At 42.0% G+C, this 20,077-nt stretch overlaps 1 protein-coding gene across 1 annotated transcript in view; it reads left to right on the forward strand.

Moving 5' to 3' along the window:
* The first annotated feature begins 5,756 nt into the window (after nt 1-5,756).
* Nucleotides 5,757-20,077, forward strand: part of vwc2l (von Willebrand factor C domain containing 2 like) — a 49,347-nt gene continuing 35,026 nt past the window's right edge. The window contains exon 1 of the mRNA XM_066641335.1: nt 5,757-6,137. Within this exon, the coding sequence (XP_066497432.1) occupies nt 5,757-6,137 (381 nt within the window). The remainder of the gene's footprint in view (nt 6,138-20,077) is intronic.

Consider the following 20,077-nt stretch of genomic DNA (forward strand, 5'->3'; position numbering starts at 1 on the left):
TGGTCTTTATAAAATGTTTATTTCTATTTCCAAAACCACTGAAACTGTTTTCCTTGAGAAGGTGATATCTTTCCAATGTATTTTAACTAGGAAAAAAAGGTATTCTAGATAAGGCACAGGAAAAAAGTATCGAGCAGAGTGGGCTCATATATCATACAGCCCTGTTGGCAAAGTGTTATGTGATGAGAGAGGAGATAATAAGTATGCCTTTAAGACTCACGTCTTTTTATAGGGTCGTGAAACTGCCAACTGGACGTCTACAGTGTTCCAACTGTCACTGTCCATGGTGTTGAATTAAAAAAAATCAATTTTGAATTAATATTTGATTCTTTAACCACAAAGCTATGGTGTTAAATCCTGCCACTGTCCCTGTCCAAGGTGCTGAATTCAGGCACAATATGCTTGACCAGTTTTTCATTATTAGGTTGCTAAATGGAGAGCTTCAAAGCCCCTATCCATGGTGCTGAATTTGATTACAAAAGGGATAGACTATTTGATTTATTAGGCTGCCAAATGGACAGCTACAGTGTTCGTGGTGCTGAATTCTGACAAATATATTTGATCTTTGCTGCATTATTAGACCGCTAATTGGACAGCTTCACTGTATAAGCTGCCTCAATATTTGGTGCAGTATTTAGACTTAGAAAAAATGTTTTACGTTGCTTTAATAGGCTGCCAGATGCTAGTTCTTTCCATTTTTTACATTTTCAATTTTTGAACAGCAATGTTTGATATTAAACTATGAAGTAATTATAGTAATATATAGTTTTATAGTAATTATTAGCATTATTAATTGTAGCATTATTACAGCAGCTGCTGCTGTATGTGACTCTGAATTTCCCATGTGTGAGCTATTTGGTCTACAATGAAACAGAATTTATCTGAAAATTAAATCATGGCATCCCGATCAGTTAAAACACCAGAGCTACAGAGCAGAAGGTGCCAGTCTGGGTTTTAGCAACTATGGATGCTGCTGTTCATGGTGCTGACTTGACCCCAACATTTCATAAACGTTTTAGTCTGCATTGTCCTGCTAGATTCTCTTCTACATGCTGAATCTACTCCTGTTCCTGGAACTGAATTTCCCCTCTCAACTGAATGACATCTGAAGCTGATGTGTATGTAGCACTGGATACACACACACACAAATAGTCATCCGTTTCAGCTCCAGCTGTCCCTGTTCTGATTAACAAATACACATTAACATTTAACACCCAAGCTACAGTGCTGGAGTTTACACAGTAAACCAACATTAAGCTGCAATTATTGAATATAACACAAATGCTGGGTCCAGGGTGTGTTGATTTGATCTCTGCTGTGTGCTGAACTTTCTGTACTTGAATCTGCACACAAAATAATCTACAATAAATCCCAGATTTATTGATGTAGGAACAGCCAATCTGTGGTTAAGATGTTGCTGTCCGTCATGCTCAACTCACACAACCCTTTGGACTGTGTAGACTGTGTAGAGACCACAGAACAGTCCTTCTCACTTTCCCCACACAAGTCTACCTTACATCCGAGGCTGCCCCTGCCCCTGAGGCTGCTTCAGTCATTCCAGCTCCAGTCATCTTTGTTCTGCTTAGAAATACTGATCTACGGTATAAGAGGGGGAAAAACAGCTACAGCGCTGCGGCTGTCGCTGTCCTTAGTTCTGAATTCCACAAACGTTTAGCAGAGGCGACTGGACATAGTCAGTGCTGGATGCGTCGCTGTCCGAGGTTCTGAAATCGCGCTTCTCTTTTCGGACTCGCTTCTATTTTACCGTCCGCCGCTTATCAGCGCGTTCTCTGACGCTGCTCTTTTCCACTTCTTAGAGGAGCCCGTGTGTGTGTGTGTGCGTGTGTGTGCGCGTGTGTGTGAGAGAGAAAGAGACAGTGTGTGTGTGCGTGTGTGTATGTGTGTGTGTGTGTGCGCGCGCGTGTGTGTGGAGCACCGAGCATCTCCAGCGTAGCTCAACTTCTCTTCGCATTAAAAAGGTGGGAACGCAATGAGTGGCTCCAGCGTCGTGTGTTCTCGCAGCTCATGCGTCGGGGATGTTTCATGTCGTCTACCGGACGCTTGGATATAAAGAGCATCACGGTTTCTCCGTCGTACACCTGCAGCATTTGGAAGTTGATTGAAATTCCACGCATCGCCGCGGATGACTAGGTAATCAGCCAACACCAGAGGGGAAGTACAATCATCTTCTTTTTGTTGTTCCCACCTCTTTTTTTGGATCTGTTTTTTTTTTTTTTTTTTTTTTTTTTTTTAAGTCCACGCAGAAGCACGAGCGGTCAGTTAAGTCAGATGACCGGGAAAGGATAAAATATAAATATGTTCACGTCCAGCACATTTCTGGATATTTCAGCGTCCAAGTCGGTTTCAAAGCATCGAGGCAAGGGCTCGACGAGAGATCCTTTTTAGAGTCGTTCCCAGAGGCGTGCGGATTATTGCTTCGTTTGGAGTAAACGTCTTTTCCCCTGTTTTTCCCCCCAACTGGATTTTTTTTCCCTCTTTTCGCTCATTGAATTCCCGCCATCTCCCATCACTGAGGTGCCCTGAGCTCGTCTGGTATTTTTGATTTGTTTGGGTTGTTCGCCTCCCATCGCAACAAAGTGGAACCAGACGTTTCAACACGGTGAGTTCACCACTCAGCATCACACGCAAAGTTAGCACGACTCAAAGTCCCTTTACTTTACGCCAGAAATGGGCGCGTGAACGTATCGTAAATAACGCGATTCAAACTGTGGAAACGTTCATTCATTTCGGCGCGGGGTTTCGAGCGTTTCATTCAGGCCATCGGTGTTCAGCGCACGAGCCAGGTTTGTGCTTTATATTTCAACGCTGTTTGGAGCGGGCTCTCCGCGTGGTTAATTTCTCGCCGCCTCACGAGTGAAGGAGCATTTGGAGCAGATCCCACAGCGCGCTTCTCAGTGACTCACACTAAACGGGCTTCTCTCTCTCTCTCTCTCTCTCTCTCTCTCTCTCTCTCTCTCTCTCTCTCTCTCTCTCTCTCTCTCTCTCTCTCTCTCTCTCTCTCTCTCTCTCTCTCTCTCTCTCTCTCTCTCTCTCTCTCTCTCTCTCTCTCTCTCTCTCTCTCTCTCTCTCTCTCTCTCTCTCTCTCTCTCTCTCTCGTAACTCCAGGCTCTGGAGTTTGCTGTAGTTCACGGCTCGACCACGTAGACATAAAACTACAGTGTAAGCGACGTGTTGCGCACTGGAGTTGCCCCTCAACCCCCAAGCCGTAGCCACAAAGCTGAGACCCTCTTCATCCGTCTGCACTAAGGGAATTATAGGCTGGCCATATGTATATAAATATATATATATATTCGTTCTCTGAACCCTCGCCTTCCATGAACACAGAGGAATACGCAACTATGCACTCTCTCTCGCGCTCTCTCTCGCGCTCTAAAAAGAGCACACCCAATCCCCATAGGCAATCCCTTCATTATTCCAATAGCCTTCTTTTCATTTGGCAGCGTGACCGCTCTGAACATAGATGCGGTTAAGGTAATATTTTAAAGGGCCCGTACCATGGGAAAATCACCCTGCAGACTGACAGTTCAATATGCACCGTTCACTCCCCTCTCCAGACCGTCCATATACAGCTCTTTTTTTTATTACAATAAATATGCCGTTTTCAAATAATCACATTTGTGACATCACAAAAACAAGCATGACTATATAGTCATAAAAAAGTGGATTTAAATAAAGCTTCTTTCAGTATGGACAGATAATATAGTCCCTGCCTCTGTCTCAAGCCACCCACTGGACCGCAAAGCCCTGCAAGGGGATTGGAGCGTTAGATGTATGATGTAATAAACCCTGATTGTCTGAATCTGCCTGACACAAAGTGTCTCAAAGGCAATCTAAAAAGTGGAAATGGCCAATTATGGTGTGCACTGCTTAATCCCATCATGATACAGCTTTTAAGGCAAAGTTAAACACGTCATTTGACCAGGGTGCCCAAACTTTTGCACAAAACTACATAACATTTCCACATACTCTACAGCCACGACTGGTTTCACTCTGAGGAATAACAAGAGACGAGAAATGGTCCTGAAAATGGAACAGTGACTAGAAAATATGGCATGTAAACATAAAAATAAAAACAGGACTGGGATTGCCCTTTAACTGACCATTTAAATGGAGTAAACCTGCATTCAGAGCAGATGGAAAATAAAAGCAGGCATTATTCAGATATGAGTAGCTGATATGTGTTTTCAGAAAACAACAGAAGGTCTGACATCCCTCCCATCACTGCTGCTACTCAGCACCCACACAGAGCTCCATCACTTCTGATCAGATGTGGGTAGAGGAGCCAAAAAGCATCCTCCAGTAAACACTTGCTACTTCAATGAAATAAGGACTGGAGCCGATGTAATAATGTAGCATCAGGCCCAAATCCTCCTCCACTACTGAGTTCCCCGTGGAACCCCGGCAGTTGAACGTACGTTAATAAACATCTTCTGATGAGCTGCAGCTAACCTTCGACTGCGTTCTCAGAAATGATAAAGGGCCATCCCAAAGGTTTGGGACGGTAGCTCGGCTGTGGCTGTACTCTATGACTTTAAAAACTCTAGCAGCCACTGCTGTGTCTGCTCCACCCACACACAGCACAACACTGAGAATGCTCCACCACCCAAATCTGCTCTGTGGTGGTCCCGACCATTGAAGAATAAGGTGAAAGTGTGCAGAGCTACAGACGGCCCTACAAAGTGCAGCTCTAGGGTCAGTGGAGCCGATGAACTGGACATTGAGTGTATGACCATCTGCTCTTATTATGAAGGTACACACAAACTCAGACTGAACCTGCATTAATGGAACTGAACCCGCTTCAACTCCACCTCCGAATACGACTGTGATCACGAGTCTCTGGCCTCGGTCCAACAGCCCCTTTCTCCACACGTCCAGCAGCTGGAGGCAGGGAAAAACCATGCAACACAAACAGTTTCAGCAGCTGAACCAAATCTGAGCATGTTCACCTTCCAAATAAATACTCGACATGAAACCTCGCAATCTCCGCTGTATCCTTCCTCACCGAACAGACGCGTGATCAGAAATGCCTTCATAAACAGTTCAGCATTCGTTACACATGGGAAAAAACAAGGATTCTGGGTTCCAGAGAGGCTCCACTGTCTGGCTCTTGGTCTAAGTGCCTGGATTTACAAGTTTGAGCTCCAGTCTGGTCAAAAGCATCGATAGCCAGGTGTCCAACAGAACATAACAGTGCTCTTGTTCATGTTTGCATGCCCTCTTTGACTTTCTCTGTGTGTCTCTCTCTCTATGTATATGTGTGTGTGGGGGGGGGGGGGCCTGTCTCTCACCCCATCACTCAGCTCTACGTTAGCCAAAAGAGCATGTGATGTCATAACAGAGTGTTCTCGTCCAATCGTGTTGAGCTTTGAACATCAGTGGATTAGCAGCAGTTCAGAGGATTATAGCCTTCTCTCTCCATAAAGAAAAACCTGTATCTCCCAAATAATAAGTAACTTTACAGGAGACCTTCTTAGCTTTCAATGGAAGTCAATGTAAAAAGTGATTTTGGAGCATTTCTATTGGTCCATTCATCATGAAAATGTTACCAAATGTGTAAGACACCTGCTGTGTGCTGACATAATGTTCTTTGTATTAAAATTAAAAGTAAATACAAAATAAAATACTTTATGGAAACTTCATTTTTAGAGATGACTGATTAACCTCTGTGTAGCTGTTATTCTGTAATTTATATGTTGTTATTACTACTACTAATAACAGGACTGCCACGGCGAAGGATGGGCCCTCTGTTCCCTGCCGTCTGCATTGTGCTGCTGGCCGTGAACGCCGCTGTGTCGCAGGCGGAGGACTATGTGGCGGACGAAGCCGAGGCCGAGCGAACAGCCAGCAACGACGTGCTGTTCGACGACTACAGGGGCAAAGGCTGCGTGGATGACAGCGGCTTCGTCTACAAGCTCGGAGAGCGCTTCTTCCCTGGACACTCCAACTGCCCGTGCGTGTGCACAGAGGACGGACCCGTGTGTGAACAGCCAGAGTGTCCAAAAATACACCCCAAGTGCACCAAGGTGGAACATAATGGCTGCTGCCCTGAGTGCAAGGAGGTCAAGAACTTTTGTGAATACAGAGGGAAGACCTACAAAATCCTGGAGGAGTTCAAGGTAAGATGATCTCTCTTCTTTTTCTGGTTCCACGCAGCAAACTCCCCAGTGCTGAACGAACACCAACTCTGTTTACTGTCCAGCTGGAAATAAAGAATGAGAGCTAATTACATACTGCGTCAGAATCATAATCACTTCATCTGTAAAGCCTCTAATGTGCACAGACCGTCCTTCATTTATTTCCAGTCAAAGCACACGCTGATAGTGTATTTCTAGGGAGATTATAAGATGCTGCGCTTGATTAAGAAGTGGGGAACTTAGATCCAGGGTTGGGTCTTGGTATGTGATGAGTTTGTGACCTGTCCCTGTGTCCGTGTGGGTTTCACTCTACAGTTCATAATCACAATAATACAGAATGGTCTCTGACATCTGCACGATACTGAAGATCGTGTCCATACTTCAATACTAAATGATTTAAAGTGATATCGGTCACACTTTATATGGACGATCCAATGAAAATCATTCATTCATTATCTGTAACCCTTATCCAGTTCAGGGTTGCGGTGGGTCCAGAGCCTACCTGGAATCATTGGGCGCAAGGCGGGAACACACCCTGGAGGGGGCGCCAGTCCTTCACAGGGCAACACAGCCACACACACTCACACCTACAGACACTTTTGAGTCACGAATCCACCTACCAACGCGTGTTTTTGGACTGTGGGAGGAAACCGGAACACCCGGAGGAAACCCACGCAGACACAGGGAGAACACACTTCTCACAGACAGTCACCCGGAGTGGGAATTGAACCCAAAACATCCTGGGGTCCCTGGAGGCCCCTGTGTGACTGCAACTACCTGCTGTGCCACCCCAATGTAAATGATCTAAAGATAATTAAAAGATTCACAAATGTTCTGGTGATACTCAGTTGATTATCAGTAACATTAGGGTTCGGTTTAGGAGCAGGTTCGGGGTCTGCCTTGAGCTTAACAATAAAGATAGGGTTAGGTTTAGGGATGGATTTAAAAGACCTTTCACCTTGCAGTTAAGTAGATATTTAGATATTTATCGAATGATTCTTGAAGATATAGTAAGCATCTACAAACCATCAAAATAAAGTGTTACCATGAAATTCCTTCAGAACTGGAACACTTAGTTCAGCACTCAGAGTGAATTCAGTCCTGGAGGTCTTGCTGTGTGATTACTACAAATTAATGCAGCCCTCAAAGACACTGATGTGTTGTACATATGCAGATTTCAAACAGATTTAGTTAATGCGTTGTAAACTATTTTACTGATTACATAACAGCAGTATTATAGGATCTTGCCCTTTGTGTTCCATAAATAATTCTGCTTTGACTCTACATATGACCTCTGTATACTACAGTGTGTGTTATAATTACAACACAGAGTCCATAGTATCCCGGTCCCTATTCCGTAGACAACCTGCACTAAAGATTCCCATGTGTGTTTTCTTCACCTGAGTCCCATCAGCTGATGATAAAGTCTTGTTTGGTTGAGGTGTAGTGTACAGGACGACTACAGGAAGGAAGAGACAGATGCAGACTACAATCGTCATATCACCAGAATAATAGCAATCACCTGGAATATCCCACAAGCTCATTTTTGGTTTTACTCAGCGCTAGAACGTGACTGTGATAAACAAATCAGTAAACACCCACCAACATTAAGAGGACGCTAAGAACGTTCAGGCGGAATATCATCACAACCCCTGTGTCTCAGCTCATGATAAAATATAATGAGATTTGCCATTAATAAAGTGTTTCATTGCTGACACATTGTACACAGTTTGTATCATCTCCATATCGACAAACACTGGGAAATAGAATAGGACCCTAGACTAGCCCCAAACGAGCCATAGTTAAAATGCACAAAACTACAAACCCAACAGGAGGCCACTGAAGATAGTGAGCATGAATAATAAAACTCTTCAAAAGTACTTATCATTGCCCAGAGCCAAGGTTCTTTGTATAGATGGCCATTCAGATTCAGCACGCATTTTATTCTTGTTCATATGTAATAACTCTCCCCATCTTACAAAAGCATAGTCACGGTTCACTCTTGTTTTATTACATTTCTTATCGTGTCATATTTGAGCAGCGTTGTGTGGTTTTTACCCACATTATAAGCATCTTTTGGTGCTCGGAGCTTAGTGAACCCCCCCATGTTTTCCGTAAGGAGCGCATAAAGAAGGGAAGGAGAAATTGGCTTTGGGGAGGGTCTGTTAGATTGATGGGGACCTCTGGTGAGAGTGGATAGGTGCTGATGACATTGCTGAAATAACTAACTATGTTCATTTGTAAGAGATTTCAGTTACACAGGTGATAGTACATAAAACGATCTCTTACAAAACCACCTACCACCCGTGTAACTGAAATATTTACCAATAATACACAGAACTGAGTTGTGATGTCAGGAAACACCAAGAGCTCTTCTTTTCCTAAAAGGAAAACCCTAATTAATAAGGAAAGTTGGCCCGTAATCAGGCTTAATGTGAGGCTAAAACCGTTTAAATGGTCTAACAAACCAGATTAACGGAATGAATAAGGCAGCATGGAGTCATGTGGGTGACATAGTAAGCATCGCAGGAATCAATGAACTCCTGTAGAGTGTGTGTGAGGCTATAGGAAAGTGTGTAACACAGATGGAGTTCAATTACCACTGCTAAGGCCTCTGTGAACATGACTAAGCTCGGAATGATGATCTCAGACAAATGGAGGAGTGTGACACGGAACCAGAAAGGAACCCTGAGAATAAACACTACGTAGCCATAGATTTTTGGACACCTCACACGACGAGGTGATTGTCCACCTTTGAATTAGTAACACCATCTTGTACGTTTGTGGGTAAGCATCAGACTAGATGTTGAAACACTGTTGTGAGGATCTGATGGCATTAAGCCATGCGAGTTTGACCAAACAGCTTATACAAATTACAAATTTTATTGGTGTCTACAAACCTTTGGACATAGTTTGCGTGTGAAAGACGGGAGAGACATTTGCCAGGCATGCTCAATTTCTTTAAGAGACACAGTAAAACCCGTCACCATCTGTCACCATAAACAGCAACTCTATCAAGTCCACGCCACATGAAACAATCCACCTGACAACGCAGTCCGTCTGATTCCCACGTGCATCACTGCGCATTCTTCTCCTTGCTTTAAATTTAAAGTTATTTATATTGATCGCGGAGAGATGGCAAGCTAATCAATCATACAGGCAGACTGCAAAAAAAAACCCACTCTGCCTTTCTAAAAGTCTTGTCAAGCTCAAAAAGATACATCAGCATCCAGCATGTCTGCTTTAAGAGCAGTTTTCCAACCTGCTATAAACTCAGGAAGCTGGAGTTCATTCATTAACGTCTCACTCAAGGAGCCGTGGAACTGCAGAGAAGCCTGGAAGGCACGCTTCCTCTTAACTCCCCAACTCAAGATTCCTACTGTGATGAGAGGAACATGAACAGGGATTTTGTTGTTGCTGTAGTTTACCACTGTTCTCCAAGGCTCAGCTAATCCCAGCAAATGCTGCAAGAAAAAAGCAGGAACAAGCACAACAAACACTTACTGTGCTCATATCTATTCATTCATTCATCTGTAAACGCTAACCCAGTTCATGGTGCATTTGGAGCCTACCCAGAATCACTGGGTGCAAGGCAGGATCATACCCCTAAGGGGGCGCCAGTCCTTTGCAGGGTGACACACACGTGAACATTTATGGGCACTATTGAGTCACCAATCCACCTACCAACGTGTGTTTTTGGGCTCTGGGAGGAAGCCGGAGCACCCGGAGGAAACCCACGCAGACACAGAGAGAACAATGACCTGTAGCGCCACAATACCACCTTCATATGTAAAGAGCTCTATGTAATAACAGACTTAAGGGTTGCTCATAACATGATATTTATTGTGATTATGATAAAGCATGTACCCAATATGCTTTTCTAAGCACATAAAAAAAGTAGCTGGTACTCTATATGGGTACAGTATAAAAAGCCCAAAAGTAGAGTTATTGTACATCAAATCACAACCTGGAGACAAGACAAGGTTAAATGGGGTCAACACAATAACCCACACCAACCTTAAACCAGTTTCTCCTCATATGCCAGTCGCATGTATCTCATAGTTTCAATTGTGCTGTTAAAAATTGTGTTGACATGGGAATTTAACGCCCTGTGAAGGACTGGCGTCCCCTCCAGGGTGTAATCCCGCCTTGCGCCCGATGATTCCAGGTAGGCTCTGGACCCCCCGCGACCCTAAATTGGATAAGCGGTTACAGATAATGGATGGATGGATGGATGGGAATTTAACTGGATTTTTTTAAAAATGCTTATTAATGATTGATCAAACTTGGCCACACCTTCCTCCCATAATTCATTCTTTCACAAAGTCTAATGGTGTAATAATGGTTTTATTCAACAATGTAAACACATTTGCTACTGTTGAGATTAGAGTTAGATTACACCGAAATATTTAACATAACCAACTCTCACCCTTACCCTTCATTCTCTCTCATATTTCATCCCCTATTTTGAAGAAAGAGCTGTGCTGTAGTGTTCATTTCTTGCTCTCACTGAAGCACATTAAGATTCTTACTCAGAAATTATTAAAAATACACTGAAATATCAAAATAAAGTAATAAAGAAGTTACCTCCGTTTGTCACGAATATCACAATCCATTTATCTTGCTCCCAAAGACACAAGGAAGTACTAGCATTAATTTGTTGATGTTACACAATGAGTCTTTATATTACATTTAAAAACCCATTATGGGTGGCATGGTGGTGCAACAGGTAGCATTGCTGTCACACATCTCTAGGGTCCTGTGGAGCCTTGCCTCGGGTGACCGCCTGAGAGGAGTTCTTCCCTGTGTCTGTATGGGTTTGCTCCAGCTGCTCACAGTCAAAAAAATAAATAAATAAATAACACATGTTGGTAGGTCGCTTGGCCATGCTACATTGCCCTTACTTGTAAGTGTGTGAGTGAATTTCAGAGTGTGTTTTTGGACTGGTGCCTCGTCCAGTGCGTGTTTCTACCTTGTGCTTAATGACTGCAGGTAGGCTCCAGACTCAGCACAACCCTGAAATTGATAAGTGGTTACAGACTATGAATATATATTAGTAAAAGTCTAAAGAAGCAATGCAAATAATAGCATGGTTCAATCTGCGTTTCTATCTGATCGGCTGAGCACAACTGGCTTCATTCTCTCCCTCCATTCTTCACATGGCATGATGCCAACCAGCATGGGCACAGAGAGAGAGAGAGAGAGAGAGAGAGAGAGAGAGTCTTGTGCACTTTTCTACTAAGAGCCTCTATTGCAGCATTGTACATTGAACTGCCAGTGATTAGTGATTTATGCTAAATGAGTTAGCACTGGACCAATGCCATTCATTCAGAAGCATCTACTTTAAACCTGTATTCACTGACAACATTGTATGTCAATTACAGATAGAGACGAGAGCCCTCCAGTTGCACCCAACCTTCTTTGCCCCAGTCATCACTGGTCAATTTCTGCTAACAAGTCTACTGACTGTTGTCCTGAACCTGGGTGGTGATACTGTGGGTGTTAGTGTAGTCAGGGTTTTTAACTATGTGTCCACTGCTAGTTTGAAGGTGACATTACTCAAAAACTCCCGTGGTCATTTACTGACCACTGATGTAAGTCTAGAGCATGACTTATACAAACTGAGCAACGACACAGATGAACTTTGTATAAGGGTGCTCCAGGAAGAGTTGCAGGGCGTATGGTTTCTAATAGAAAAAGTGGCCAATATGAGAAGTGTTTTTATTCTGAAAACAAATGTCCACTGAGCAGATGCTGAAGAGAAAGTTTGATACTTAAGAAGTGCCCAGCACCTTGCAGGCAGGTAAAGGTCCACTCTAAAACCCCAAGTGAGAGACTCCGGTCCTGAATCATAGGTTCCTCGTCTTGGGCAGACGACCTGAGTTCATGTCGTTGCAGAAAACAAGCATAGATTTGAATGTCAATGACTGTGTGAGAAGTAATCACTTGTTCCATTGCTGAAGGGAATAAAGAGAAGTTTGTCTTACAAATGAATACAAATCTAGGCGAGAAGCAGAATCACCTGCTGGGAACAAAATGTTATATCTCCACTGATGTCAGAATAATAAAATACCAGCTTTCCTTTACATTGTGTCAAAACGTCATGAGCAATGGACTAATAATCATCCTGGGACCAATGAATACAGCTACAGTAAGGTTTTGGTCAGAAAATTGATGCCTTATTGATGCTAGTGCTTTAGTTCTGGGCTTATATTAGCTCGGTCTACCTAATGCGGTAGACAGGGCACCATAAACACCAGGCACTCTTGTTTGTTCTAAAGGTGCTAAGAAACCAGTGAGAAGAGATCGACTTCACCGTGGCCTTCTGATGGGTCAACCTTTGTTAGATTTGCTAATATGCTGAAAATGACAATATATCCAAAGGAAATAAGAACTGTGAGAACTCCCATCAAAATACACCATATAATAATGAGCTCTATCCACAGCCACACAGTAATTAATGTCTGTTTTAATTGTTAAAACACTGTATCATGACAGAGAGAAAATGTAAAAACACACCCCTAGAACATTAGCTTTTTTGGTGGGGTGTGCCTTTATACAGTAATTATGTGACATAGCTATATTTAAAATGCAAATATGTAATCACTTGAGGTTTAAATGCTAACTGATATTTTCTTGAAATTGGCCACTTTTGACCAAAATTTTACCAAGTGCCTATTGTTTTTTTTTTACATATTTCTCAATGTACAGCCTTCAAAACATTCTCACATCAGATATCTTTGCACACATTGTTAGTCTGGGGTGTCTGTTAGTTGAAAACATAAGCATTTTTGATGATAATTTATTACATGGCATATTACTGTGACAAAATAAATGAGTAGCATCAGACAAACTTGTTATTGTCCGTCTATATTCTAAGCTGTAGGATGTATGACTGGTAAAACTCTGACAGTCACAGCAGGCCCAGACATTTAGCATTTAGTTCAGATCCAATATGCACAAGATCCCAACTAATAAAAATGATTATGGTACATTGGCAATTTACTCAGCTGCTTATAATAGTAACAATTTTTATAATAATTTTTATAAATGATGTAATAACACTTGTTTATTCAGAACACACACAATAAAGTGTTATTTAAGTTTTAGTTTATATATGTGATCTAATCTAATGTTATTCGATGTGAAACCTCATACACAACTTTAACACTATTAATAAATATATAATAGGAGTAAACATAAAAAGTACTGCATGTTTTTGTTGAATGACTCGTGGGTTGATATCATGTGACTCAAAACGAACCTGAAAGTAAACAGAATAACATGCATTTTGAAGGACTGCCTTGGTTTTTTTCACAGAATGCCTTGAGGCATTCATGAGTTATACAGCTGACAATATAAGTTGTGCTTTTTGCCCCGCAAAATGCGGGATTCGGGTCCAATCATTCTGTGGTAGCTGCATGACTGAAACATCCAGAGCCAGAGTATTCAGGCCAACAGCAGGGATAACATTAATATTCTAATATAAAAACAAAATTCAGCAAGAAGTGATCACACACTATGAAACCTTGACATCCCCAGAGAGCTGACTGTAACTAGGGAGATTTGAGTCAATCCACCTTTGTTAAACACAGCAATAAATAAGGTGAAATAAAATGTGCAAATAGCAGACACTTTCCCCAACACACTACAAACCACCAGGGCTTGAATGTTCCCTAAATCGTACCCCTTGTACATCAACCACCTGTCAGGAAGGTTTTACAAAAGAGGATTAGCAACAGTTGGTTTGGGACTAAGCCTGACTTAAAAAAAAAAAAAAAGAAAAAAGAAATAGCAGCCAAGCTAAAATAAAACGAGCACCCAACACCAATACACTGATTCACAATAAGGGAGACAATCACCTGTATACCATTGACCTCAGATACTGCACCCAGCTCTCAAGGCAAGAAGGAACCTGAATCACAACATTTAAATCAATATATAATACAACAAGTTTAACTAAGACTCCAGGTACACCTTAAACATCTCCCATTACAGCATAAATCACAGGTCTACACTTGTTTAAACACCTGAAACACATTAAACAGCAAGCATCTATATCTGCCTTAACGCCAAACAATGGGCAATACCCTTTTAATGGCACCAAAGAGAAGAAACTAGTAACATACCTTTACCAGCAAAGCCACTCACACCGAACAGGAGGGAACAGCAGCTTACCCCAGAGCAACTACCAGCAACGTCTGAATGCAGTGCATTTAAAGAATCACCAAAAGCCCTGCAGCTGCTGCAGGTCCTAATTAGTAGGCATGTCCTTAAAGAGAGTTTTTCTAGCTTTGTAGTGACAAATGGGCCTATGATTAAAAGTGCCAATTTCCTACCTGCCTGTACTAGCCAGAAATTCCTCAAAGTATTGCCCACGTCGCATTACCACCTGCCCATGTACGAACAAGTCTTTAGTCTTGTTTAGTCTTTAGTCTAAAGTCTTTAGTGTTAGTTTAGCATCTCTACCCTGGCTTTTTGTATTCATTTTTGGATTTTCATCCATGAGTACACTTGAGTATATTATATTTCCCTGAATGCACTTTCCAAATACATCACACACACATTTGGAATTGCACTCTGCCATAAAAGTAATTCACCGATAGAGAGGATAATAAATACAAGAGTGACATTCGTTCTCCAAAGTGTATAATTAGCCATCAGTGCACAGGTCTTCAAATCCAAATCCTGGATCCAGATTCCAGCTTGTAAAATGGCCAACTGGTATGATACTATACCGGGCAAGTCAGGTACATTAGCAGTTGCAACTGTAGTAATCTCGCATTGTCAGACTTTTGCCACTTAATGGACACTTAATCACAAGTCTACAATTTTGGCATGACGTGTAGAAGGAATGCGGCAATTCGGACCAGAATACATGGAAGTCCGTATAAGCCGATGTACAGATAGCCAGTCAGAATGCAACTGGCAGAATTCTGACAGTGAGAAGTCTATTGAACTTAAAGTATCAGTTTTGGGCAGAGTGTCTGTGGCTGAGGCTACAGCTGTGGTGACATACTGGTCGGCCATTTTAAAATTCAGGACTAGCACCCAGATCCAAGATTTTAATTTGAAGACCTCTGTAGTCAGTGGCCAGCTGGGCAAAGTACCATGCAAATATGTTATTGCAATAGAATATAGTACAGTTATGTATACTGTAACTGATAATACTCCGTATGTATTCTTTATTACCACCACCACCAGGGACACGGTGTGTAAGGCACTAACTACTCACTGCCCTTTTTTATTATTATTTATTTATTTACTGATCTCATAAGAGCCATCATCACACAGTAAACCAGCTACAAGTGCAATCTCAGAAAGATTTAATCCATCAATATACTCTCAGAAAAAAGAAAATAACATAAGTCCTGGAGATGAAACGTGTCAATCTACAATCATAATAGAATAAGGTACAATTATGTTTCTTAATTAAAGGAACTGCATACGTACCTTTGAAGGTACCAAGGCAGTGACAATGTCCTCACAGTGTAAAGGAAATTTAGCTAGTAAACCATCATCGTTGATCACATCATAGTGACACGTTACCAGACAGGAAATTGAATACGGTCCTGGACATAGTCTCACATTCAGAGATCTGGTCAGAAATTAAGTGCAAGTAACTGAGTAGCAGCTCATTATATTAGGATTCCAAACCTTTGTTGTATAGGTGATGGTTGCTTAAACCTTTTCAAAGCGGTTACACACTCATGTGAAAGCAGCCAATACTAGACTTTTATGAAGGACTTTCTGAAAGCCCTCTCAGAATTAGAGCTACACTTTAAGGATGAAATATCATTTTATGTCCTTTCATCAGGTCCAGCATTCACTCCTTTCAGTTAAAAAACAAAGAGCATGCAGTGCATTTGGACCATGCTGCTTCCTAAAATTGTACACATGTAGCTTTCAGTTTGCTTTTTGATTAGTCAGATTTACAGGGCATGAGCAGGTAAGGCAAATACGCATTGCAGTTCATGCTGTGAATATACACTATGGTAAAATGATTGTGGACATGTGCTCGTCCAGCTTTACCTCCAAAATGAAGGGTGTTAAATAAAATGGGGGAGTTGGTCACTTAGCTTCACCCTAGATGTTGCACCACTTTTTGGAGCGCCTGTTGATGTAGAACTAGTTGTTAGAATAGTCTATGGTTGCATTCCGCCATAAAACATTTAGCAAGGTTGAGTGCTGATATTGGTTTATTAGTCCTGGATCACAAATGCCACTTTAAATCATCCCAGGGTTATTGAAATGTGCTCCAGCACTCCAGAGAATACACCCCCGCTACTCCACAGCCAGATGGCTTTAAAACCCCTTTGCCAACAGACAGCAGCGAGTATGGTATGGTGACCTCAAGTTGATATGTAGCAGCTCCAAACCCTTTGACTTTGTTGACAATGACAAATGTTGTGTGTGCACAACTGAACACGTTTCCACAAAGGTTGCACCTTAAAATGTAATGTGTCCACAGAGGTTTGGTGGTAAATGATTACTAGATATGCAAGCCCTACAGTAGAGTTTCAGTGTGTTTGTTATTATGTAATTGGAACGTAGACATGGTGCATGGCACTGACATGACATTATACAGAGCTACAACCTAATGAGCTTATTGTGTTAGGAAGCATGCCATGCACTTTACTTCAGTGAGTTTAACAGGCTTCAGAAATGCCAAACTAATATTTCACACTGCGAGGGCTATGTTATTCCAGTAATTGAATTTTTCCTGTTGCTCCACAAGGTTTAAAGCATGGGATCTGAACCTCTGTCTATTGGGCCTACATATTTACTGCCTCTCTGGCAGTGAGCACACACACTTATACACACATGTGCATTAGGGGCAGTAAGCCCACACATCTGCAGTAGCAGGCAGCAGTTAGGGGTTAGAAACCATGCTCATAGGCCCCTCAGCCATTGATGCTGAGGGAGGATAAAGCACTGTTCCTTTACTACCACCCCACCCCCAATTTACCTGCCAGAAGGGGGAGCATCAAATTGGAGACCCTGTGGTATCAAGCCTGCTTCTTTTACAGAAAGGCCATGACTGTGCCTTAAAATAACAATGGCATATTTAAATATTATGAACCACCTTAGACCCATGCATTATTTCAGTGCATTTTTATATATCCTTTTTAAGTATTAGCACTTGTTAAGTCTGTAGGATGAATTACATTAAGTAGCTGTTCAACTACAAGAAGTGTGTTCAACAAATGCAGAGGACAGGCTTCATTTTCTCATAATTTCTTAAAAATAAATATTAAAACAAAGCAGGCAGCTGGAGTGGGGAATACAAAAAAAAAGAGAGACCACCTATTAATATCTGTACTCTACATGTCCAACAATTATGGATAATATGGTTAATTATGCCCTCATAGCTTGCACATTTAATCTGAGAAAAGCTTGAAAGGAGATGGGAAAGAGCAGCTGCATATGAACCTAAGGTTAGCATGCCCAGTTACAAGTGTAGGCATTAGGCTTTAGAGCTTTGGCCTTCTCTTAAATGAAGGAACTCCATCTAGTGCATCTCAGATGAGTTAAAGTGGTACCCTACTTCCTACTTCATACCTGTGGTTAGAGATAATCAAATCCCCACAGAAATGTAATCTACAGTTGGTCTAAAAATAAACAAATCAATAAATGAGTTCCCTTTTCTGCAGAGTGAAATGTTGAAGACAGTTGCATCCAATTTCCAAACAAAGCTCTAGAGTCCTGGGTTCAAGCCTAATCTCTATGTGTGGAGCTTGATGTGTTAGCCCAGCGTTTCATCTTGGTGCTCTAGTTTTGCTCTGGTTTTGTCCACAAAAAAGACATGTTAGTAAGTGGAATGCCCTTGTTGTATTATCCTCAAGTGTGAGTGTGTGAGGGACTAGGTGAGTGTGTGGTGTCCTGTCCAGGGTGTATCCCTGCCTTGTGTCCAATGATCCTGGGCTAGCTTTGGACCCAATGTGACCCTCATAATGATGAAGCAGTTTCAGAAGATGAAGGAATGAACTGAATATAATACTCTGCACTGGATGATTAGCAAGCTAACATATCACTATTCTCACTAGTTGTTCTCTAGGATGCTACTGTGCATGAATTGATTTACCTTAGCCATTTGTTATGTTACTATACAACAGAATGTATTCATCAATCTAAAAATAAAAAGTATATATTATTTATATGGAAACTACTACTGACAATTACTGACCATTCCCGCATATCAAACCATATCAAATGTCTTGAATTATTATTGTACTTTATTTGTAATATCGCCCAACCCCAACAGAACTAGCTTCAAGGGCAACGTCAAAAAAGATCAGTAACTCGAACACTGTGAACTTTACGAGCTTTAGATTATTAAGGTTTATGATACTGTATATGCCTGTATATAGAGTGTGTTTAATATTATACCAGCTCATAGAAAATATCAGTTACAGAAATCATATTAGTGCAACAGGCCTTGATAAACCTGACTGATTTCAATGTCATGTTTGTAAACTCTCTGTGCACACACTTCACCTAAAGGCAAGTCTACAACTATTGGGTTTGACAAGACACAGCTCTGTGTGTCCCAAGTTTAATTAAACTGAAATGTGATGTCCTCATAGAACAGAGTCTTGGGGGGTTTATTTTGACTGCAGTAGGTTGAAAAGCAGCAAAATGGCTTGTAGGCTATGATCAACCCTTAAAAGGAGCCAGTGCATGGCCTGTTTTGTGAATACAACAGCGATGATGCTACAGCAAAGCCAAGCCTGGGGAAAAGATGGAAATGGAGGTTGACTATGGAAGCCACAAGCTACAATCTAGTAGAGCCAGACTCTTGTTTATCAGATTTCAGCACTACTAATTAGACAAGGCATAAGCCAATCCCAGCTCGGCTAATCATGCTGCTTGGCAAATGATGATGGAAGGAAAGAACCTGTCACTTTCAAGTCCTTTTTCCACCAATTATCCCCCACCTTTGCTTCCTTTAAAGGCGCTCTGGCTTACCTCCTTTGAGCACCATTAATTTGGCAGATGTTGAGGTCACTGAGAACACTGACAGAAATTAGTGACTGAGGGGCAAAGTTGGCAACCATTACATCTTCCGCCGCTGCTTAGTACTCAGTGATGTTTAATCAACGCATGTGGCAGCCTAAGTAGTCGCTACCTACTCTGTAATTCCTGTTTATGCTCCTCGTATTAGCCTCAATTCAAAGAGAAGATTCCAGAGAGCGAGGACGCATACGAAGGACAAAGCAGGTGGTGCGTTTAGGCTGATATTTAACGAGGCTTTTTGCTGCCTAATAAGAAAATGTCTGCATTAGCTAATTAGCACTGGGGAAGAGTGGCTAACTTAAGCACTATATTGCTAATTAGGGGCTCTGGGATCAGCTTCTTAAGTCTGATATTTAATCCGGCCCAGGTAGAGTGGCTGGTGCGTGGTTGATTTGCCGTGTGTTTTGACGCATGCTTGTGTTTTCTGGCAGAATGTAAGCCTAATGGTTTTGATGAGGTCCAAATCGATAGCTTCTCGTCCTCTTTGACCTTGACTGACGTCCTCTGGGCGGGAAAAATGTCCCCCGTTGCTTTCGACTTCACTGATTGATTTCCCTCCCAAAAGGGAGTGGGATCGAAGAGCTCATAAATAAAGTGGAGATGAGCAATTAATGAACAGGCGGACAAACACGCATTCCGGATCTGGTTTAGGGGTTTTCAGGGATTTCAGGGGGTTTAGAGGCGGGCTTGCTGCAGGTGTTTGAGAAGGCGAGGGAGATCATCTTCCTTGATTCTTTTTGTCCTGTGAGAATTTCATTCCATCTCTTTGAATTACATGCCGAGCGCTGAAGCCCAGCTGTGAACGAGAAGCAAAAGGGCGACCGGGCTCCTAATAGCAGCTCCAATTAAGAGAAGCCGACAGGGTAACCTTTGTTGTGGGCCACGCTGGCATTTCCTCAGGCGTG

The sequence above is a fragment of the Hoplias malabaricus genome, chromosome 12 (assembly GCF_029633855.1).
Source record: "Hoplias malabaricus isolate fHopMal1 chromosome 12, fHopMal1.hap1, whole genome shotgun sequence".
Lineage (NCBI taxonomy): Eukaryota > Metazoa > Chordata > Actinopteri > Characiformes > Erythrinidae > Hoplias > Hoplias malabaricus.